The sequence below is a fragment of the Streptopelia decaocto genome, assembly GCF_964273445.1.
Source record: "Streptopelia decaocto genome assembly, chromosome: 1".
NCBI classification, from domain to species: Eukaryota; Metazoa; Chordata; class Aves; order Columbiformes; family Columbidae; genus Streptopelia; species Streptopelia decaocto.
This window is the reverse complement of record NC_138663.1, coordinates 15254165-15273285: the sequence shown is the minus strand read 5'-3', so window position 1 is coordinate 15273285 and position 19121 is coordinate 15254165. Positions and strand designations below refer to the sequence as shown.

Sequence of the window (19121 nt, the reverse complement as noted above, 5' to 3'; positions counted from 1 at the left end):
TGTTGGTCCTCCTGCTCTCCAGTTCTGGGCTCTGCTGCATTTCCTTCCCCTCCCTACACTAGCAGTAGTGTTCACCAGGTTCTGCAGTGAGGCAGCTCAAGGAATTGAACTGTCAGAAAACCTTTCCCTGTTTAGTTTGTCCTTCCTCTTGTTACTTTGCTCCTGATTCAGAGTTGTTCTGAATGTGACTCCTTGTGTAATCAGTTAATTGGTGGTACAAGCACAAGGGAGGGACAGGAATATGAAGCTTGAGGTCAAAAGGGCCATACTAGGGCCTGACTTTGGTTGGTTTAAGTTCTTGTGGAACTGCAGCCTGACTTACTATTGAGACAGAAAATTGCAAAACAACATTTATTTTGAGTGTCCTACAGTGTTACAGAAAGAAGATTGTTACAGAAGAAGTTAAATGCCTTTGCAGGCACAAAAGAGTAACTGAGCACTTCACTTTCGGTGTTGGAGGCTGTACTTTATCTGAGCTGTGTACGGAGAATGAAATAAAGACTCCACAATCAGATGAGCTGCATTCTGCCTGCTCCAGGAGGTAAGAGGCTGTGTGCCTCCATATAAGCAAGTTTGAAGAAGTAGGTTTTTCAAGAAGGAAAAACCTAAGTTAGGTACTGACTTATCCCTTTGATATCTTAAGATGTGAAAAGCTGGGATTTCTTGGTGTCACGGGTATGCAGCCTACTTTCTAGACCTATGAGTTTGGGTGTTTTTCTTGTGATGTGCTAATCTGGTAGCCCAGGCAATTCTGGTCCTGTGTTGCCAAATTATTTTAGACTGGGATGGCAAATAGCCTGCATAAATTTCAGAAAAGTCTTCAGAATCATGGTAGAAAAGCTCTGTCACATTTTCCAATGTTTATTTCTTTTTTCTTCTTTTTTTTGGTTATATAGTGTATTATGCAAAATAGCAATGTCAATGATGTGTATTTTACTTTAGAATCCCTTCCAAATAGATAGTTGTTATGAAAGGTATGCAGATACTGTTAATCCACAGTATTTGTTTAGATCAGTAATTCCCAACTACAAACTGTTCTTTCTTGTTACAGGCCTTTGGGAAGGGCAGGCACCACATCCATCATCAATACAGTTTCAAAATGCCTAGATAAGGCAGTGTAGTACAAAGTGTTTCCAAGTCATTGAGGCTACTATTTTCTGTGTAAACTATAATTAATGAAAAATTCCCAACATTCTTTAGGATTGCCAGCATCCTCATGACTGCTGTAACCTGGAAGGCAGCATACCATTCAAAGTTACTGGTCTGGTTTAAAGGTGTCATCACCATGATTCTTTCCCACACTGACTCTTGTAAAATCTATTTGCTCCTTTTTCCCTGCATCATTTTTTTTAATTGGTCACTGTTGTGTTTTATTTATTGTTGCGGTTGTTGAAAAGTCCAGTATGTCTGTTTTCTTCTCATTAATCACTTGGTTTTTTTAGCATGCAGAATCTTTGGTTCCTTGTATTAACACCTGAAGGACATCAGTCAGGACTTAGGGCAACGGTGTTTGGCCCTGTGTTAGCTTTGTCCTGAATATTTTAATTTTGCTTCTTCCTCAGTTTCATGGTTACTTCAGCCATGAGCTGATTCTTCCATCAGAAAAGAAATTAGCTTGTGCCTTACTTTATGGTACTGACCCTGAACCATGATTTGGGCAGGGACTCGGAGTAAGTGACATCCAGCCATCTCTTTCAGCTTAAATCATTCTGTGATTGTGACTGAGACTCTGGCATTTTTCCAAGTAAAATGCAGTTTATACTGACTAACTCATTACTGAAGCAACTTACTGGTTTTTGCATGAAAAGGAAAACTAATGAAAACCATACTTGAGGAGAATGAAGCTGATGTTAAATGACAAGAGTGTGACATTTGTTTCTAAGATAAGACTATCCTGTCTATGCAAGCATGTTTAACTGCTGTCTGAGTAATACCCCAAAGATGTCTTTATATTGTTTCAGTTTCAAGTTTCACTTCACCATTCAAATGACTTAGTTTTTTAAGTAATCTCAAATGTAAAAGTGTTACGATGCATTGAAAGGTTTTGTGCATTCCTCTGTTTTTTAATGGTGGATGGATTCGTCTCCTTTGTGGAGCAAGAAGGAAATATTGAGCACATTTCTAGACACAGAGTTTAAAAATCTGTGTTTCCAGGAGTGGGAGAAGGCACATGGATTTGTTTTTTTCCGTTGCCATTTTTTCCATTGCATCTTTTTTTTAGCTTTTCTTTGTTTTAAAGTAGTGTGTCTTGAATAGTCTTTTTTCTGCCCTCCTTCTTCCCCTCCTCTCTTTACACATAACCATCACTAATATTTTTCAAATCAGACTTTCTGTGTATATTTAGTGGAGCAACTGATACATAAGAGAATGTTAGTGTGTATGATTTATAGCAAAAGATCGTAATTAAAAATTTAATTTCCCACACTATATTGTGAGGTCTGAGTGTTCAACAACCTTAATTCTGCAGTGGAAGAATGTTTTCGATTATTTCTCGCTTTTGTTTTATTATACACTTGGATGTAAATGATTATGAATTATGTAATAAGAGAGAAGAAACTTCATATAAATCATCTGGCTTTGATTGTTACTAAAAATAATTCATTTGTATGTGTTATTGGAGAAGATAAAACGTTGTATCTGACACCTGCATTTTTGAGTTTGTGCCACAATTTGCAGAAGCAACATTTTCTTTTTTTTCTATGGTATTTGTGGTTTTAATGCACATTTTACCAAGCTGATGTCTTACAAAACTATGTCATATGGCTACAGCTTTTTATTTGCTAATGTTAGTAATATAAAAACTATAAGCAGAAGTTACATTTATTTTCTAAGCACCATAGCAAAATATACATGAAGTAATATTTGGTTTAAGATCTCAATCTAGGAAAGGCATATTTCCTACAGTCAGCATCCACTGTCTCTGATTTCCACCCATCTTAAATATTTTTCATGTGATATGGGACCCTCTCGCATCGTGTTAGTTGAATAGCTCATTTTCAAGCAGGACACTTGTGGGCATGCAGTATCCACAGACATGGCTGGCCAAAAGATTTGCTTTTGAGGGGGTGACAAGTCAGTGCCGCAAGCAGTGGGGAGCATGTAGATCGCACTTCCACAAAGCGTGTGGATACTGGAAAGTAAGTGATCTGTTCTTTCTTGTTCTTAAGAGTCTACTTTGAATCTACCGAAAGCATCTTCCAGTAAAATGAGGTAACCATGATGGGGCCACAGGCTGCGTCTGCTTGCCAGAGGGGCTGGGCAGCTCTTTCTGCCTCAGACTCGCAGCTGTGTGTGTTTGGGGAACATGAGCAACAAGCAGGTCGTGGGCTCTGGTAGAAGTCACTGTGCTGCTCTGGGGTGAATAACACACACCTTGGTCACTTTGTTTCCCTTCTACTGGGAGCCAAGATTTGTTAGAAAATAAAAACTCTTTGCAGTTGCCCTCCTGTCACTCCCTGGTTTTTGTACTTTGATAATTGTTTCAGTACTGTTTGATAGGCACTCACCTTATTCAGCAGTTATCTGCTGTCTTCTTCAGTGGTCCTTTTCCATGAATAAGTCTTTCCTGAGCTAGCTTCGTAGAGAGATGTTTTCTTCTCCAAAATTAAACTTTCCTGAAAAGCTTGTCACCATTGCTTACGACTAAGCAGACAGGGTTGTGTGATCATCACCTTTAGAAGATAAATTTTTATTTGCAGAGGCTGCTGTCTTTTTTGCTGCACATACAAGGTCTAGATTGTCAAATCGCTATAATCTGATCTGAAAATGATACCAGCATCCAGAATAACCCTTCAGTCTCAGTCACTTTGGGTAGGACATGGTAGCATTGAGCTATTCTTACTAAAAACAACAAAACGTGTAAAAAGATAGATACATAGTTTTTTATATTTTCTGCTTTCTTTTCAAACTTCCCTTACTTTCTCTGATCTGGATTGCATTTATAATATTATTACACCTAGTAAAGTGTGTCCCCAATTGGAATTTCTAGTGAGACAATATTAATGTTTTGTACAGCTTTAATTAAAAAGTAATTTAAGTATACTTAATGGGTGCTTACAAATCATGAGTTTAATAATGAAAACTGATTTGTGCCAATCTTGTTAACATTGATGAACTAATAGAGTTAGTCGAACCTGTTTGTACTTGATGATCAATTTTCTTCTCTTACAAACTCCTGCATAGTGATGTCTTTAAGGAATCCAGTCTGAAAGACAGTATTTAATTAAAGCTTTTTAGCTATTCTGATTCAATAATAACAATTTATTTCTGTGGTGTGATTCCTCTTTCTGATTTCCAACCCCTGGTTTTGTTTCCTTGAGATTCTTGGGTTAATTTAAGTGGACTTTTGACAGGTAGGTAGTAACTTCAGTTCATATCAGAATACTCACATGTACAATAGACTCTTGCACCTCCACTGGGCTATTTCTAGGCAACTGCAAAATGAGAAAGCTTTCAAAGCGCTGCTTCGGGTTGTCACTTACTCTGCCTCTGTGCATCGTTTTGATGCTGTGTTTCTCACAGCAGCGTTTTGGTGCATTCTCCTACATGTCTGTGCAGTTTTTTTCACCTCAACTTCTGCCGCCTCAGTATCGTAAGAACTTAACTGGTGCTGTTTGCCAGTGTTGTGCAGTGAGCTCACGGGTACCAGACCTTTTCCTCCACTGCTTTGTCTTCTTGACAGTGCCTGGTGAAAACGTAGATGATTTTGTGATCCTGTGAACTAACCTGATTTCTTATTCCATCTGTGTCCTTGGGATAGATCTCTCCAGTATTAATACCTTATGTGTTTTTGTAAGTTACTCCTTGCAGCCAGACTTCATTAAAAACTCAGATTTGGACCCAGCCAGCCTTCATATGCCTCTGAGCTGGGTGTATTTTAAAGGCTGGTATACAGACCTGTGAAGGTTAAATGGACTTAAGGAATTTAAAATGGAAAAAAGTTGAAACTTTTGTGTTTCTAAAGGGCAAAGGCTGTATGTTTTCTTAACAAGATTGTCACCAGACCATTCAAACAACAGGGAAAAAATGTTATAAGTTGTTGAGATGTTTTAGCCATTTTTGAAATATTTCATAAATGTCACTAAATGCATGTTTTTGAGATAAGACTTTGTGTCAAATTATACCTGCGAGAAATCCTCCTTTCTGTGGAGTTTACAATGCTGTTAGTGGAAATTTGTAGGTTCTGTTCAAAAATATCCTTGGTTAAGAATTGCCAATGTAAAGTTATTTTTTTAAGATCACTGACTTATCACATTGAAGCAAAATAAACAGGCCAGACATGGTGCCTGCTTAGGGTTTTGTTTGTTTGTTTTACTAGTAGGGAGGATTTGATTTAATCTAACTGTGTGGTTTTGGCTTCATCGGTACTAACACTAACTACACCAAGAGATTCCCAAAGGAGTTTATACCTCACCACTGCCCTTCTTTTAAATTTAAGTTGAATGTGTTGATTGCATTAATCTGGCTGTGATGCATTTGAAGGCTTGGTTAGTCCAAGACAAGCACTGCGAAGAGGACGTGGTTTGTTAACCTTTCAACTGGATTTCATAGCCTGGTACGAGCAGTAACGCAGAGAGAGGCTTGTGGTTTTCAGGGAATAAAGGAATGATTCACATCGTATCAGACTATGAAATACCTGCAGGTCGGTGGTGCTGGTTTGTGCCCGGGGATGTTTGGATCCACTTGCGATACTGCCTGAATTACTGTGAGAGGGTTGTCCCATTCCTCTATTGGGTTTTTGGGGATTGAAGACACTTTGCACTTCATCATGCCAAGTGCTGACATCCTAAGCAGTGATGTTACTTCTGTGCTGGTACAGACCTGGGCAGAATTACTTATAAAAATAATTTAAGGGCCAAAATGTTTGACACAAGGGACCTGCTTGAGTCACCTTTTGAAAGAAATCACTGTTTTTAAAGAAAAACATGACTTATTGGAGAAGTAGGATACAGTCGCTGATGTTTTGTCAGTTGTGGCTGCTGTTGTTGTGCATGTTTGTCTTCTCTGAGGGTCTTCTCATTTTTCCTCCTGCTTAAGAGCCACCAGGTTGATATTTCAGTCTGAGTCAGAAGCCGCAGTTGCAAGCTCTGTAATAGACTTTTGGATGCTGCTGAATAACGCTGGAATGCCATTTTACAACGTCTTTATTTAAAGATGTTACTGCCCTGTTCTGAGAGGTAATGTGATCTGTGCGGCCAGTACTCAGCGCAGGGTTACTAATGCAGCAACACCTTCGTTAACAACACCAGGGACAGTGCCATGATCATACCAAAGTGCAGAAAAACAATGAGTTTCTGCCCTCCAAGCTGAGCTGCGGTGGATGAGGATGTGTGTTTGTTCTTCAGTTATAGCAATGCAGGGTGAAACAAGTTACCTCACTTGTAATGTTAGAGCTCTGAGGCCTTCAGTAGTAATTTAAGCTCATTTTACTCTGTGTTTGTAATGGTTTAAGAATGCATGTATTGTATTATGTGTTTCAGCTGAGAGGAACAAGTGCTTGTCATCATCTGACTGTACCTGTCTTTTGATTTCATGAAATTCCTCATGTCGTCGCTGAGAAATACCTCATTAACCATCTTTGTCTCTCCCAAATATTTTGCTGGGGAAACAAACAGCAGGGCATTTGAACTAGGAGGGTCATATGCACAGAATCAGAAATCTCATGTCATAACATCTGGTTCAAAACAGGGATGACATTCCTGACTGTATTTTAAGCTGTAGGATCCTTGACCGTGGTTACTAGAAATAGCTTTTAGGCTGGAGACTTTCTCTAGCAATCTGTAGTCAAGCTTGGAATGTTGTAACATGGAGCATAACATGTGTTTTCTCAAAGGATCTTTAGGCAGAAATTTTAAAAGACATATTCTTTTACTGTTTCAAGAGTTGACCAGCACAGAAATGCTTGTTGCACTTCTTGGCAGTGAGTATTAAGACAAAGGTGTTGCTGCCTGTGTTCTGACTCAGACTGAGGGATGACGCTGCAGTATTAGTACAGGACCTTGAAAGCCAGAAAAGGGGAAAAAAAATCTCTTAATATAGTAAGAAGCTCTTATGGAGCAGTGTATAAATTTGCTTTGTGTAAATTAATGTAACTGTAATGGCCCTGCAGTATTTTCATTTTTTTTCTTAATATATATTTAAAGCATAATTTCTAATTCTTGTATATATTTTTAACTTTCCCACAGATATGCACTTATTTGGCCATTATCCAGCTCATGATGATTTCTATCTTGTAGTGTGCAATATCTGCAATCAGGTAGTCAAGCCACAGGTTTTCCAGTCACACTGCGGTAAGTGAATGTTTTCTTTCCTGAATTACAGTGCCAAACTGGCGTATGATTCTCTTAAGACTCACTGCATACGATCATGACAGAGGCATTGCAGATATGCTTTTCTGGTTATCTTGTGTTCTTTCCACAGAAAATACCAGGGATGCCTTCAAATAGGTGTATTTCCTGTAGAGGAAGTTAAATTAGTTGTTCTAGAAGCTGGGCTTTTCAAGTTACACTTGTTATACTAAATTAACCTGTTACAACAAATAAATCCTATTAGTTAGGTACTAGCTAAGCTAAAACTATTATGGCATAACATTGGATTGTCTTTTATCGAAGCTGCAAAGTGAGGTCTGTGATACTGATCTACATTAACTAGAAGTTGTATGTTATAGATTGTTTTCTGATGGGATTTATGCATAGGTGTGTATAGGGTGTATTTTTATATTTATCATAGGGTTCAATTTTTTACGTCATTGGCATGTTGAGTTGTATTTGTTAAGATTATTTTGAAAAACATTCATTTGAGAAACTGCAGAAATGTGCAGATATTTATTTCTCAGTTAGTATGACAACAGCAAGATGACAATTTTTATGTTGGTTTTTTTGCTATTAATTAACAAACTGCTTTCAAATATTCTCTGAAAAACTTCATCCCAAGGTCTGGTTTATTTATTAATTATCCAGTGGTTTATTTGTTATTTGTCTAGCGGTTTGTTTCTGTGGTGGTTTGTTTTCCTTCTATATTTTTTTTCAAGGATTGCAAAATGTGACTGGAATGGCTGGCTTTGCATGAGGTTTAATCAAATTTAGTTTAATCAAATTAATTTGAAGGTGATAGCGTAATAATGAAAGGTAGCTAGTATTGAGGATGTAATCAAGTAAATACATTAAGAAAGAAAAAAGACCCATCAAGGTTTTTCTTGCCTACATACAACAAATAAATTTCACAAATCCTGTGCCCCTTTCAGTTGTCTTGACAGCAAAGCAACTCACTGAGGAGAAAATGTAAGTGGAATGAACAGAAAATATGAAAGTTAATTTACTTTTATAGACATATTACCAAAATATTACCCTGAGTTTGTGCGAATGGACTGCTAACAACCAACTAGAAGGAACTGCATTGAGAGGCAGTTGTGCAACTCGCCATGACCTTTGGCCCACATTGAAATAACTGTGAAAAAATGTTAGTAGTGGAATGTAGCATCTATACCCAATGGATAAGAAAAGATCTCAAATAATAGTATAGTGGGAGAGGGTCTTGCTAATATAATGGTGCGGGGCAGGTGTTAATTTCAGTGTTTTAACAAGCTGTCCTGCTGGTTTTTTAAAATCTTTTCTCTTGCCCTTAGTTATGTGTGGTTTCTTCCAGCCCAGCTCGTCAGGTATCTCATGGTTCTTTCAGTGACAGAAAAGCTTCTCTGCTTGTGGTCACAGTGGTATTATGATGGGCATTACAAGCATTGAACCGGTGCATTAATAAAGATCTGCTATAGAACAAAAGAACCTATGGACAACCTTGCTGTAGCTTTCCATAGTTGTGTGGTCTCCTGGACATGACCTTCTGGTTTGGGGAGCAGTATGAAACCTGCTTCTGTTTTCATGTGGGAGGCATACAGAATGATGTTTCTTCTAGATCAGAGTAATGTAATCCGTGCTTGAAGGAAGTTTTTGAGCTCTTTGGAAGTAATGAATTACTATCAGTGTTAGGGTATTGCCTGTGAACTGCAGAGATCCTGTGAGTCACTGTTCTTTTTCCCTTTTCTCTATTATTTGTACAATTCCTTTTACTTCATTTTCGTTATAGCAATCCTGTTACACTGAACAATTGAGCATTAAATTCTGAGTTGCTTGATTTAAGAGCCTAAGGTCAAGAAGACTTAAAAAAAAAAAAAATACTGTATTAGAATAAATTGAGAATACTGAAAATAATTGACCAAAGATGCTACCTCTTGAAGATTGTACTTAATCTAGTCAGAGTTGTTTCAGAAAAGTTGTACTGAAATATTACTGAAGGGCCTATGGAAGAGCTTTAAATGTGTGGGTAGAATACTTTATTTTAAAGAAGAAAGAGAAAAGTTGGTGTCCTAAAACAGTATAAAAAGTTTTAGAAGAGAGAAGGCTTCTTGGAGGTCTGGGGAATTATTGGAAAATAACTAATTTATTTTTGAAAAATTAATAAGTTAAAAGTACTATGTGTTGTATAAGTGACATGCATCTACTAATGTATAGTTGTTTTGATAAGAAATTAGATCTAAAGAAGAGCTACACATAGATCTTATTAAATTGATCTGTAGTTGCATTGTCTGGTGAGATAATGATAAAAATCTTGCATTATAAAATGGATCAACCATGAGCTGCTTGTGGTTGATTGGACTAGATAATCTTTCGAGGTCCCTTCCAGTCCCTAAGATTCTGTGATTCTGTGTGATTCTGTGAATTATCTCTCACTGGATATGTTCTGATATCAATAGTCCATTGAGAAAGGTCTGGAGAAGGCTTCACTTGAGACATTAGTTCTGGCTGCACTGGGCTCTTCCGTAAATCAAGAATATTTAATTTTCAGGTTCTTTTAGAGTTTTATCATCTGTTGGACACAATCAATTTAGTGGATCAGATCTTGTTTAATTAGTTAGGCCATGCAACAGTACACCTGTAAATTTGGTGAAGCTGTCAGTAGACTTTGAGATATTTTAGACTGTCATATTTATCATAAAATATGTTATTTTACGTCTCAAATTGCAGCTTTCAGGTTGTAACAAAGACAAAGGAATGAGAAAGCATTAGAAACCACTACTGGTTTTTTGGCTCTTGAAGGCTGCGTCATGGGGAGTTTTTATTGCTACTAACAAGGACTTGTAGAGATCTATTCCAGACTCTTCCACAAAGTGTAGTTTGTTACTACTATCCCTGGTAAGATCCAGTCCCTATTCTCTCAGTCACGACTTAGGTCTGTGCCAGAAATGTACTTTATGTTTGTAGGTTCCCTGCATTAAAACTGGAAGGTCTTGGCTTTGGAACAGCACTGCAATGCTGAGTGTAGTGAACAGTTTTATAAAACTTCTCTCGAGCCCTTGCTGGCATTTGCCTTTCTCCAGAGCATAAGAAGACCCACTGTGTCATTTGTCTCTAATTTCAGACATGTGGCAGCCATCCTTGATGGCACTGGGACGTTGTGAAGATTATAGAGGCAGATGTTGATATTCAACTTTTAAGGGTTTGACTCCTAGAATATCAAGCAGAAGAAGAGAAGAATCTGGTTGTGGTTCAGGCTTTTTTTTAATGGGAGGCGATGCGTCATGCAACCTTAGACCAGTAGAAATCAGGAAGGTAAAAGAAGAGATCTGGCTAATTAGAGGATGAATTTGCTGGACTTGAGGGTCTGTGTAATAAACACAGCATAAAGCTCAGCGTTGCAAAGCAGTAGATCTGTTCTAGCCTCCAAGTCAGAGAAATACTGAATTATGTTTAAGAGCAGTTTCACATCCTTGAATCTGTGGGATAAACATTTATATTCATTTGTAAGGATTAAATCATTCGTGTAGATATGGCGTAAACCCAACTGAAAGACAGACTTGCTATTATAGGCTGCTGGAATAAACTATATAAATCAAATAATTTCTTGAGGTCATTCAGTATTATTGTGCACTTAGAAAACAGTGTAGCAAAATGTCATCAACAATATGGTTGAAATAGTGTTTGCTTCTGAACCCAGTACTTTTGAGTAACTTGTTGCAGTGGTACAATATCTCAGATTTTTTTTTTCTTTAACGTGTGAGCATGTAGTTGTATTTATTTCTCTATAAAGTAGTTTGAAATTAGAAGTCAGTCTAATCATACAGCTTATAGCATTTCTAATGTGCCTGGCATGTGGGGAATTTTACTTTTGAGACTTTTCAATGCCAGCCTCAATGATTAGATAGAGCACTTCTTGGGACACCAAAAATGTAGCGGTTTAGTATTCCTGAAGTACCATAGTGTTCTTGCTGTTTCTGTTTTCTAGAAGGTATTTAGGGTGGCAGCTTATGCTGAGCTCTGTACATGTGACTTCTGTTAACCCCAATTCTGTGACCGTCTGTTACTTGTGAAGATGGGACCCGTACCATTTCCCAGGAGAAGTTTCTATTTTCCTTTGGCCCCCAAGAGGATAAAGCTTCATAGTCTTATAGTGCATTGTCCTTTACTAGACTAAAGAGCATCAGATACAGTTCTAGTTATTTTTTTCAGATATGCCATGCAATAATAAACTCGTTAACTTTGGTCTTTCCTTGTCAAAAGGAAAGTCTCTGGCATAGTGAAGAAGCAGTGTACATACAGAGAGCTTGTGAAAACATCTTAACTTTTTCTGTTAATATAAGGAAATGAATGAATGATGGGAAAGTGTTAAAAGTAACATTGGGGGAAAGGGGTGAATTAGCCAAGCTAAATAATGCAGCTTGGTTAAACAGTAACTGCAAAATAACCATCAATGAAAGTTTCCAAACATACTCTGGAACAGTTTCCAAAACTGTGGAGGGTATCTTAATGAAATGAATAGTTAAAATCCCCATTTGATGAAGTTGTAGCTTACAGAGGAGAAGAGTTTTGCTGCTTCATCAAGGAGAAATGACCATGAAGATCTCTTATTTTGCCAGTTCCTGTATTGGAGGCTTGTTGCTATCTATCATGCCTGTCTCTATGGTTATTCTAACAGGCTTCTAATTAAGAAATAGAAAGTCTTATTCCTTAAAAAAAAAGAAAAAACAAACAAACAAAACCAAACAAACTTACCCTTGGTTTTCATTACTTTTAAGTTATAAATTCTTGGATTCTTGAGTTGACATCCTTGTGTTCTCATGAAAGCCGAAAAAGGTTATTTCCTTTTTATCCTTCTGTTTGGCTGTATAAGCATCATTGAAAAGACAAATAAGCTAGAGAGTAATGAAGCACTGAAGAATATAAATAAATTGTTTTCCCTCCCGTATCGTAATTATTTTCCTAAGAAAAGCTATATATTTTGAATTACTCAGACTAGCTATTTTAGGTTGTGCTTAGTTGTGTATTACAAATTAATGAACCATGATTAAAGACAAGAAGGCTGAGCTTACAGTATGAATAAGAATTATTTGCTTTCTTAACATGAGCTGCAACATTACTAGCTGGCATCTTTTTCACATAATTATTTTGATACGGGTATCACTTTCACATTTGATGGATTATTCTCAGTTTTGGTATTATTTTCAATTATTCAGTGCCTTGTTTTTATTTAATACAGCTGTTTGGGGTTTTGCAATTGTTAATATTTTATCCATTCCATTTGATCTTTTACTGAGGGGAGTGCACTTGTGTCCTTCAAGGACAATGGCATTTTGAGTGATTCTCCTTCTGGTACTGCAATGTTTTTTTCCACGGTCTTGTCAAAACTTGTTATATGATATCACTATTGATTGAATAACTTTCTGGTTTCACTGCATAAACAATTAAAATAATGAAAATGAGTCTTTTTCCTCCTGCTTTTTGTTAAATGTGGAAACATGAGCAACTAGACTGACAAGAATCCCAGTTTTCCTTTTCTTTTGGTGATGGTGGGGGAGAAGGAATTGAATGTTTTGTGTGTACTTTTATTCATACATTCTCACTTGTGCAGTCGCCTAGGATACACTGATTTTGTCTATAACTTTCATTTCCATTATTTTAAATTGGAAATCCGTAGTAGCTGAAAGCATACAAAAAATTCCCTTTAGTCAGAAACCTTGTTCTCGAGACCAAAGTACAAGCAGTGGCACAGGCCTCTGTCTCCTGCCCATGATGGAAATCTGAGCTGTAGTTCCCGCAGTGGTACCTGCAGGTTCCGTGGATCTCTCAAGTCCGTGCTGTTGCAACTCAGTGCATCACTGCATGGACAATCCAGGTACAGTGGATATTACCCTTGAGGATGCAAAACTAAAACAGCATTCCTTTGAATTAACCCGTTTCCCTTCGTTTTCTTGGAGTGCTGTATTTTTAGAATGTCAGAGCAATTCTTGAGGCTCTGAATAGGTACAGAAGTGCAAAATCTGTCTTTGTTTACTCTTTGAAGAGACCAGTTCTATATCCTAACTGCTGATAGACTCCAGCCAGATTCAGAAGAGCACTTAGATGCATAAAAGATAATTTAATGACATTTTAATACTGGATTCAAATGAAGCGATAAATAAAAGTACTTCTTAGCTGCTCATATGCATGTGAGCATTGATACCTCAGTATTGGCTGCTGTGCTCATCCAGAACTGCAAACAGGTTGCTTTTTTTTTTTCTGTATGTGCCCTGGAGAGAGTTCAATGAAAAATACGTTGACAAGGCCATATTCATTCAAGAAAAACAAAAAAAATCCTATCTTCTCTGTAAGTACTTGTCCTGGAAGCAAGAGATTTGCATTTGGTAGCCTTGCCACTTGGAGCTATTGTCTCCTCTTCCACCTCCTAGGAGAGGAACATGTCCTAACCACCAGCCACGCTGTGACCCAGGCTAAAACAAGAGTGGTTTTTGCACTGGAGATGCATCAGACAAACTAAACCTGAATGTAGAGAGCAACACCCAAATCCAAGGGATGGACTGGGATAGGGGCTGAAAAATGTGCAGCTGATACTCAGAGCAGCAGCAGATGTAACGTGTCTTCACCTTGCAGGTTGCTGAGATCTGCTCCAGGGTGGAAGGAGTTTGTTGTGTTTTCTTAGTCTAGTGTGTGAATTAAAAGTGGAGCTGTGTTCAGACCCGCTGACCTGCTTGCTTAAAAACAAGTAGCACAATATTTGATGGGTTGGCTTTTTAAAAATTTTCTACTATCATCCCACTGCTTGAACTGCTTTCTTCTTTGTTGTTACTAATTTGTCATCAGTGACAGAGCCTAAAATAGAGAAGTTCAGATGTAGAAACAGATATGATATATGGAGAGTTGCAAGGTCAATGAGCAGCGTAAGTAGGAAGCCGACAACTTCCCGTAGATAACTTCTGCACTTCAAAAATTCGCCCTAGGTTGATGTGCCCATAATTGAAAATGTCTTCATTCAACAGATTCTTTGAATGAGAAAGCAGGAACATTTTGGCAGTGTTGAATCTCAAAGGAATGTGTGTTGGGGAGCAGTGAGTATTCAACAGAAGATGGTCAGCAGTGAGCAGAATGCTACGCATGTATGAGATTGCTAATAAGGATAGAAACCTTCCCCCTCACCCTCCTCTGCCCCCCTTACCTATTTCTGGACGTGTGTATGCAATTGAAAATCAGGAAGTAAAACATTGATTCATTGTCTTTTCCCTAATTTTTTCTATTATGATAAGTTGTGCCTTTATGGTGCATTGACTGTTGTGCAGTTTTACAGTGCTGATCTTAAATCAATCGACATAGGAAATAGGTTGAAAGAAGAATAATGGCACTGGGCTTTTCAGTGCACTGGAAGTGTATTGTTCTAGTTTACACATAATTCCTGTCATTTTAAATTAGCTTATCTCTTTTGCATAGTGCATTCATTTGTAGTATTTGATTAGTGAAAGCTTTTATGTTTTTTTACTTCGTATAAATTGTGGTAAACGATGCAGTACATAGTTGAACTGGGTGTTGTTGTCATGGCATTGATGGGAGATACATATGACTTGTAATTTCTTTCAGTCAAGATTTTAATAGAGATGTAGTTTTAAATAGTAACCAATAAGGATTTCTTTTAAGGAGAGTCCATTAATAGAACTCAGCTGTTGAAGGTTGACTGTAGCATTAGGCTTAAGTTTAATCTCCTACATACTATAGTTTACAGGGCTGTGTTTAGCGCATCATTCTTCCAGCTGCTTCTCTTGTGGAATGATGGGGGTAGAGGGGAAAAGTGTAGTGAAAATTTTCCATCGTAACCTGTAAAAATCTGACAAAATTAAAAACAAGAGTATTTGGCTTGAAGTTTTCCATAGAGTGTTGCTTGGGCTGAATAAGTTGAATGTCTTCCATCTTAGAGAAGGAATGTTTTAAAAATTAATTTTTGAGAACTATTTTACGGTCCTATCGCTAGATAAAGTCCAGAACAGAAGAGCTTTTTGAATTCACTGTTGGAAGTGTTTTGGTGAATAAAAGATAAGCAAGAACAAAGTCTTTTTTATATCAAATTTTGATGCACTGTAAAGGAAGTAAATTCAAAGTGGAATCTGCATTTGCCAAAGGCCCAAATAAGAAGTAATTGCTACCTGAAGGGAAGTTATGGCCAGGTCTCTCCTCCCAGGCAGTTAACAATAGGACAAGGGGGCATGGGCTTAAACTCTGCCAGGGGAAATTTAGGCTGGATATTAGAAAGAAATTCTTTACAGAGGGAGTGGTCAGGCATTGGAATGGCTGCCCAGGGAGGTGCTGGACTCACCGTCCCTGGAGGTTTTTAAACTGAGATTGGACATGGCACTTAGTGCTATGATCTAGTAAATGGACTGGAGTTGGACCAAGGGTTGGACTTTATGATCTCTGAGGTCTTTTCCAACCCAGTCGATTCGGTGATTCTGTGTGATTCACTGTTTTCAGAAATACAGCAGTGTTAAGATCAAGTCTCTCCTCTCTATTATCTCTTTTTTTTTTTTTTTATCCTGCGTGTGATCAGACAAGGAAGATGTAGTGGGGTTTCTAAGGGTGGGGTTTTTGATCGGACAGTGTTTTACTCTCCATGTGTTACAGAAGCTAATTAACATTTGCATAAGTCACTATCAAATATTACAAGTTTCTACTGAATTGTTTACTATAAGCTGGCTCATAAAGTTGATTTTTTTCTTTTCCGTTGACTATCAAGTTATGTCAAAGGGAACAGCAGCAATTTTGAGGTAGTGTCTCCTCCGACAGCCAAGCACGTCCTGTGCCATGGGCTGCGGTTGCTGCGTGTGCGCGGGGCGGCAGCTGAGGCTGGGGGTGCAGCTCGGCCTGTGTGCTCAGCCTCCTCCAGAGCTGCAGAACAGGCCTGCGGGGCCTGGCTGACCCCAGGAGGTCGCTCTGGCCCTCCCCGCTGCCAGGGTTAGGCTGCCTGCTGGTGTACAAGGGCGAGTGGAAAGGAAACTGGAAGGGCAGTTTGTTACTTTCCACAAGTACTGCTTCTGATCCTCTGAGATACTGCTTTCCATCAGTGTTTCCGTTGCCTTTTCTGACAGCTACAGGCCACTTGGGGTGCCGTGGGGTAGACAAAAGTCCCCTGAAATGCAGGAGGGTGATAGAATAGTCATATGTCCTTTTTCAGAGAGGTGCAGCGGAGAACAATTGAAATAAATACCGAGCTGTAGTTGAAGAGCTCTGTTTTTTTCAAGTTGGAAGCAATTACATTAAATGCCTTTCATGAATAAATAGTTTTTTAATTTTATGTTTAAAAAACCCTCATATTTTAGTAGAGGGGAATCTCAAGTGTGGTAAACTAGCTAGTACAAAGCTTCCAAATCTACTTTAGATACTTTTTCCACAATTTTCAGTAATAATATTAATCCCAGATTTTTTTTATACTTTCTTAATTTTTTAAATATTTCTTCTTGTTTATTTTAATATGATTTTTGTCACAGCTCCACATTTAAAATCTAGCGAGTTCAGATTGTTTCATTGTAATAGTAGTACGCAACCTCTTGGTACCTGACTAGTGCCAAATCTATTCAAAACATTTTATTTGCATGCATAAAATGTTGTATTTAAAATTCTCATCATTTCAAATACAGCTGAAGCTCTGTATGTTTCCCATTTCACAATCCTGTAGTGATTCATATAATTACCTTAATAGCTTATTGCTTTTCTATTTAACTGGTGATATTAATGTAATAATTGTCATATTAAAATAGAAAAATATTGAATTAGACCTTGTTCTAAAATCTGTTTTATTGTTACAGATAGGTTAGTTGCACTGTAGTCTTCTGTTTTCAAAACAAAATTTTTTGCATTCATCTAGGTAGATTAATGCAATTATATTCTACGAGATATAATGAAAGAACTGTTTAAAATATGTTAGGCAAATGATGATGGGCAACTTGTTCACCTTTACTACATGTATATTTTGATTCAATTTCAAATATCTGATTTAGCTTCTTGCACCAAAACCTACCTAATGTTAAGATGCCTGAACAAGATTTAGGAAATTTGCCTCATTAGTTATTTATGTTTGTGAGACTAGTGATGCTGTTAATCAAGAACATTTTAGTTGACTACTTTTCTGGGAAATAACAGATTCTCCCACACTTCTTGATTCTGCAAAATACTCTTTCACCATGCCTAGTATCTGGTCTGCAACTAGTGAAGTATAACTAATACCATACTTACATAAAATATCAAGCACTGCATATAAGAAATGTGTTTAAGGCAGTGTTACTGTATCATTATTTGATATGCCTGCTTTCAGTTTATCCCTGCTGTCGTATAAAGTATTTTTTCCATGAGCATATCATCAATGTTGTGCTTTACTAATTGTGTAACTAGAGCATTTTTAATTATTTTGAATCTAGTTTTAGATCTGAGATTGATGGTTGATGGTTTCATTTTTTAAATTCAGTTTGTTAGGAGGAGGATTGACAGGAAGAAGTTTGCTTTTTCCTCAAAATATTGGAACTGGAATACATTTATCTGAGCTGAAACGTGTACCAGTAATTGGCCAACAATACTCAAAAGAACTGTGTGGATGATAGGTGTTTTGTGGATTGCTTTAGTGTGTGCTTGATGGGGATCGGATTGCACGAACTGTGGAGCTGGTGCACCCTTGTGTGTACTTTACACTCTCTCAGGCTTGCAGTAGAATAGTGGGTGTCCATATGAACCTCAAGACAACCTTTTTCTCATTCTGTGACTCAAGGTACATGAAACCTGTATGATATAAGTAAAACAATGTGTTTGAATTTGGCTAGGACAACACAGCATTATTTTGCTGTTTAAATACATTTTTTGTCACTCTGTAACGCCAGCATTTAGTGGGAATGCTGAAATGAGCAGTAAAGCTTTTCAACATTCTTTTCATGGGCAGGAAAGGCACAGGCAGGACCAGACAGTTAAGGCTTTGGAGGAGGGCACAATTTAGTAAGATGAGTATAGAAATGGTGCATCAAAAAAATGAACCTTTAAAGATCTGGTGCTTGTCATTGTGGTGCTAAACAATTTTGTGGATGCACTGTTATTTTGAATTAAATGGAAACTTCAGAGCTATGAGGTCCTGTGGAAAGGATTCTCAAAACTTAGCTATACACTGTGTGAAGAAATACCTCCTTTTTTTGGTTTGTTTTTAAACCCGCAACAAACAGTCATTTCCTGTCCACCTTCATAATTGATGTGCATCATAACCCGCCTCTGTTGTCACTCGTCCAGTTTGACAAGTCCAAATCTGTCTAATTGTCACCCTTGTAGAGATTCTCCATGCCTTTGCTATGTGGGGTTTTGTGGGGTTTTGTTTGTTGGTTTGGTTTCGGGGTTTTTTTGTTTGTGGGGGTTATTTTGTGTTTTGTTTGTTTGTGTGGGTTTGGGGTGGTTTTTGGTTGTTTTTTGGTTGTTTGTTTTTGATTGTTTGTTTGTTTGTTTTAATCTTGTCCAAGTCTTCTAAACCATTTTTGAAAGGACGGAAGCAATGGTATGATAGACTTTATTCCTTGCCTAACATTTGGTTTGACTTTTTGACCACTACAGATGATTGAGATAATTTCATAGAACTGTTACAAGGCCAGTGTCTCATTACTGTGTGATAATAATTCAGAGACCATCATTTTGTAGATAAAGTTAAGATTGGTTTCTTCTTCCATGTCTGTCACTTCACGTTTTTCTACATGGAATTTCATTTACTATTATACCACTCAGTAACGTTAGGTCTTTCTGCAGTCTGCTCATTCTAATCCTTAGTACTCTGAGTAATTATATACCAAAGGT

The 19121-nt window shown here is 37.6% G+C and overlaps 1 protein-coding gene across 5 annotated transcripts in view; it reads left to right on the top strand.

Annotated features, from left to right (window-relative positions):
* Positions 1 to 19121, top strand: part of ATXN7L1 (ataxin 7 like 1) — a 115514-nt gene that overhangs the window by 32038 nt on the left and 64355 nt on the right. For 3 of the 5 annotated variants that reach the window (XM_082068761.1, XM_082068767.1, XM_082068770.1), the window contains one exon: positions 7185 to 7289. The exons of 1 other annotated variant lie outside the window; for it this stretch is intronic. In XM_082068761.1, coding sequence (XP_081924887.1) covers positions 7185 to 7289 — 105 coding nt within the window. Of the gene's footprint in view, positions 1 to 521; positions 542 to 7184; positions 7290 to 19121 lie in introns of those variants that run through there. One more of the 5 variants, XM_082068771.1, reaches the window with a different exon arrangement.